Source organism: Cystoisospora suis (assembly GCF_002600585.1).
Source record: "Cystoisospora suis strain Wien I chromosome Unknown contig_1350, whole genome shotgun sequence".
NCBI lineage: Eukaryota > Apicomplexa > Conoidasida > Eucoccidiorida > Sarcocystidae > Cystoisospora > Cystoisospora suis.
This window is the reverse complement of record NW_027154150.1, coordinates 1-4,996: the sequence shown is the minus strand read 5'-3', so window position 1 is coordinate 4,996 and position 4,996 is coordinate 1. Positions and strand designations below refer to the sequence as shown.

The following is a 4,996-nucleotide window of genomic DNA, read 5'->3' as shown; positions in this document are numbered from 1 at the left end:
TGCTAGTCTTAGCCGGGGTGCGATCCTTGTTCGAGGCCCACCGGATCGGACAGGACTCGTGGCAGATGGTGCTGCTTGGTGTTTGAAGGGATGCTTGCCACGGAGGTTTTGATGCATTGGACGCACATCATCAACATCGAGGAGGTCGGGGGCGACAACTCTTGGGGGGGGGGAGTCCTAGCCAGTTTCGCTGGCAAGGCCGCCATGTCAGNNCTGACATGGCGGCCTTGCCAGCGGCGGGTACGGATATCGGACCTTACCGTTTCACTCGGTAGAGGCCGCAGATTTGTCGCAACACACCACATTTCCGGCATCTGTGCTGCAGCGGTAGTCTCCTGGCGCCGTTGCTATGAGGGGCTGTTCCAATGCAAGTTTTCTTCTACAGTGAGAAATATTTCAGTTTGCACCAGGTTTTCTCGAGATCCTGAGAGATGTGTCAAGCCGAGAAGCTGACGGGTTATGACTGGGTTGTCCGTTTTGTCGGGAGACTTTGCCTCCGCGCAGGCCGATCTCCCGGTTTCGGACTCCAGCTTAGACTTTTACGAAGACCGCGCATGGCTCCCCTTCTCGCGATATGAGAGAGAAACAGCTCATCTCTTGTGCGAGACCACGCCCGGTCGAAAATCTGTTGGCCTCGTCTTTCCGGTTTGGTTTTCGAACTTCACTATTAGTCTGGGGTGTGCCCGCGCAAATTCACGTGAGTTCAGTCTAAGATCTTACTCCGTCAGAAAGGTCGTAGGTGTAAGCCTCCGTTGTCGGATGATACGCTTCTCCACTCCCGAGCTACTGGTGGCTTTCCGAAAGTATGAGGACGCACTTTTGTCCGAGAGTAGACGGCAAGGTGCTTTTTCGACTGAACATGGTCACACTAGGTTGAGCGTTCGTCCCACTGCTCCGCGTGCTGGCTGGCATAGCTTATATGTAGGCAGCTATCTCCATCACACACACTGTATAAACGTCCGCCCACCTTACAGGTTCGTGTTACTTGTCCGAAGTGGTGGCCGAGAGGTCAAGGAAGCACAGTTGCGGTTTTTGTCCCGTCTGAACAAGGAGTCGGAGGCTTGAAGCAGGAGTGCCCCTTCAGCCCCCATATCGCTTAGCGGGGCAAGCAGTAGAGCCCACTAAAACTGCCGAGCTGCAGACTGCAGTTACTCGCGCTGACGTTGCATTAAACCTGGTACCTTTCCCTGAAGGTGGAAGCTTCAGTTGGCAGGCTCTTTCCGTTGTCTTCACATAGCAACAAGCCACTGTGCCAATCTGCAAGCTGTTCGTCATTTGCAGTGTAGAGGGAGAGCAGGTGTTACCGTCTCGCGCCGCCTCGGTTTTGGTTGTAAGGCAGTGTGTCGTGCCCTAGTCCAACTGCTGGACTGGCGAAGCATCCGCAAGACAGCAGTAGTAGATAATAGACAGATACAGCTAACACGGCTAACAGCAGTCGTGGTGCTGGCGTCCAAGAAAGAAAACATTACTTCCTGTGTGTAGGGGTGTCGTTCTCGGGCCCTCCATGTCTCAGCTGCCTCACCCGTGGGTGCAGGCTGCGCAGTGGACTTGCCAGCGGGAACTCACACACGCCACATGTTAGCTGAGGCGTGGCAGTTTCCTGGAAGTGACTCGCCACACACAGCTAGCATGTTGAGGGCGGTATGATCACGGTACAGGTCACCTTTGCTAAGGACTTTTCTTGGATCAACTGGTGAGGGCTGTTAGTCCCCGCCATGGCCGCTACCATGGTCTCCCTCATGGGGGGACCCAGCCGGTTAAGGAAAGCCAACTTGGAGCTTGCGCCCCGGAGGCTTTATAGAAGAGTTACCATCCCGGCTGTAGTTTCGAGCCTGTTCTCAGCGGGTGAGACAATGGCACCTGGGTGGAGGGGGAAGGGGGGGTGGCGGAGCGGGGCTGGTTTTGCCACTCCCGCTGCCACTGGGCATGAAGGACAATTCCGACTGGGGGGAGGGGACTGTCTCGACGATAGCAGGTTATCAAATCATATCCTCTTGTTGCACCTCGCCTTTGTACACCAGTGTGTTCACCTCGTGAAGTTCTTTTTTCGTTCACACCTGTGTTGGCCGACGGTCTCCCCGCGTCTCCAGGCGCCCGGCCAACTACCACCATTGTCACAAGACGTGCGTGCAGTCTGCTCTAGGCTTGGCGAAGTGTTGTTCCGGTGTAAGCGGCATCGGGGCAAGAGGGACTTTTCAAAGATTGTCTGTTACAAGTTGTGGTACTGTCGTTGTTCAATACGAGGTTGCACACATTGTGAAAAGGTTTGTGTGGACATCGGAGGGCGGTTGTCGTCAGAGGGCGCCAGCACACGCTTCCTCACACCTGTTGTTTCCATGAGAGAATTCCTCTGGGTATTCTTGTTTCTTCCCCAGTGGCAAATCCACAAGTATCCATCTAGTCCTTTGTTCGGTTTCTCCTCTCAGCTGCGTTTTCTGAACCGTCTACAGAAGACACGGGTGTACGGTCTTCTAGATAACCTGGTCGACTTCCCATCACCCACCCACCAGGGCAACGACCGTCTGTCCTCAAAGCTATCTTCCCCTCCATTGTTTCGAAGAGCACACATTTCGCCCATTTGTCGACCTCGAACAATTTGTCTGCAAGGCTTACACAGGGAAGGGAAGTCTTCTTTCAGCTACACCCCCATCGTTGTCCACTCCGCAGGCAGCACATAAGCAGCCCTCCTTCCCTGGCGCAGCTGTTGCCCCTCCTGTGTCCTGTTGATCGTAGGCGCAGCTTCGCCAAGGCTGGGCCAAGAGTTTTTTCAGTTCTTTTTCGTGCTCAGTCTGGAACTTGTCACTTCGTAATTTAGCAAGATGCATGCACCAGCTTCCTCAGGATTCCATACTAGCCCAGAAAAGGGCACTGTATGTCTCGGTTTGCCGGGGAAGTTTGCTGCTGGGGGGAATGGCCCAAGCAAGCAGGATGCGCACTCACCCTCCTCACAAAGCCGGTTTGGGGGTACCTCTCCTGCACACGGCCGGGGTATGTACGTTGTTAACCGACGCGGTGAGGAAGAGTCTGTCTCTTTTGACCAAATTCTGAAGCGTATTGAGAAGCTATCGTACGGTCTGCATCCCCTCGTCGACCCCGCCCGTGTAGCCCAGGCCGTTATCAACGGCATGTTCGCCGGCATCAAAACAAGCGAACTGGATGATTTGGCTGCTCAAACAAGCGGTGAGTTGACAGCATCCTCGAATACCTTTTCAAAAGTTTCTTCGGAAAATCACTGTCAGATTCAGAAGCCCGGACTCCTGAGGTTGGAATCGGTGCCCTCCTGCGATCCGCATGAACAGCAAGACAGCGTGGTCTGTCTGCCCGTGGGTGGGCTCACTCACGCCCTGTGGAATACACAAACTGCGATCTTGTCTGCTTGTGCCGACAGTGGTTGGTAGTTCATCTGAGGATTGCACCAAAAATTCGGGTGATTTAGAGGGGTGTGCGAAGGTGTTTCTTTGTCGCGGGGAAGGGGTAGTTCGCAACGCAACCGCGGAGTCTGCGGCTCTCTCGAGGTCCTTGGACTTGGCATTTCTCTTTCATGTGTCGCCTTTCTTCTTCCCTCTTAAACAGAACGAGAACAAAGGGGGTGTGAGAATACGCGAAAGTGTCTCTTTTCTCCATCGGTTTTGGGAGAGAGTCCCACTCGACTTGCTCTTGTCACCTGTCGTTTCTCCACCATGATGAACACCCCTTACTTCACTACTGGGGGAATTTCCGTACAGACATCACTTCTGGTTGTCTACATTCTGAGCTTTCTGCGTGGCGTCTTGTTTCACTGTGTTCCTCCTCAGCATACATGGCAGCGTCCCATCCAGACTTCTCTAAGCTGGCGGCGAGGATAGCTATTGATAACCTTCACAAGAACACGAACAACAACTTCTTTGAGGTCATCGAGCAACTCCACAGCTACGTTGGTGAGTCTTAACAGAGATGGTGACTTACCCTACTTCTCTTTTACATCAGTAAATAGCTGAAGTTCTCTCGCCTTCACAATATGCCTGATAACGGGTTTCTCCGATCTTTCTTTGGCCAGGGAGATGTGAATATGATACCATACCTAGTCCTACTCGTTTGAGTATATTCGTGCACACAAGTTCGTCACCCTCAATCCGTTCATCTCTGTTGACCACCTGCCCTGAGCGTCTCAGGCTTGTGCTCCTTCTGTCTCTTAGCTTTATCTGCCTCTCTGGACCGCACATCATGATGGGGCAAGTTCTCGCAGCCATCTCATACACAACTGGATGAGATCAAGGGACACAGACTATCTATCTGTCTATATCTCTCATTCTCAGCCAACATCTGAACTCTCTTGTCTCTTCTTTTGTGGATGAAAAACGTTCTTCAGATAAGATGGGACGTGACGCCAAACTCGTTAGTACGGAGGTCTACGAGTTCGTGAAGGAACATCAGAAGCGTCTGAATGAAGTGATCGACTATTCCAGAGATTTCGACTATGATTATTTCGGCTTCAAGACTCTCGAAAGGTAAGTGTCTCAGTAGGATAGAGAGGTGCCCATTCTTCTCATCTGAGTAATGAAAGAAAGAAAAATGCGGTGTGATCTGCTTACAAAAGAAAACAACCACATCATCACTGCTGTCGTGTATAAGCACGTGTACATACACCCTGAAGTAGTCTGATTGATTCTAGAGGCACACATACGGGGGAGAAGATCTCAAAAGCACCAAATTCCCCTCTTTCCCCGCCGAATTCACTGCGAGCGACTCCGGTGTCATCCAGATGCGGGTGTCCGCCAAGGAATTCTCGGTAGATGGGGTGTATATACACCATCATCTTCGTAAGAAGTCACGATGTGCTGTTTCTCTTTCTCGGTAATAATGGATATAGGGTCATCACGTCGGTTTTTCATATGGGAATTCTCCATGTCTCCCGGGGCAGCTGCTCATTGGTGATGATCCATCTTCCTCTTGCCTTCGGATTTTCATTCAGGTCATATTTACTGAAGGTACACGATCGCATTGTCGAGAGACCCCA

The 4,996-nt window shown here is 52.1% G+C and overlaps 2 protein-coding genes across 2 annotated transcripts; both read left to right on the top strand.

Moving 5' to 3' along the window:
* Positions 1-225: 225 nt before the first annotated feature.
* Positions 226-880, top strand: CSUI_003126 (uncharacterized protein; the record flags this gene model as incomplete). Its single annotated transcript, XM_068063324.1, has 1 exon — positions 226-880. A coding segment is annotated over exon 1 (420 nt), but the record flags the coding sequence as incomplete, so codon positions are not given.
* A 1,065-nt stretch (positions 881-1,945) lies between these two features.
* Positions 1,946-4,994, top strand: CSUI_003125 (uncharacterized protein; the record flags this gene model as incomplete). The annotated part of the gene is made up of 4 exons (XM_068063323.1): positions 1,946-3,180; positions 3,795-3,917; positions 4,349-4,487; positions 4,952-4,994. A coding segment is annotated over one exon (732 nt), but the record flags the coding sequence as incomplete, so codon positions are not given.
* Positions 4,995-4,996: the final 2 nt, after the last annotated feature.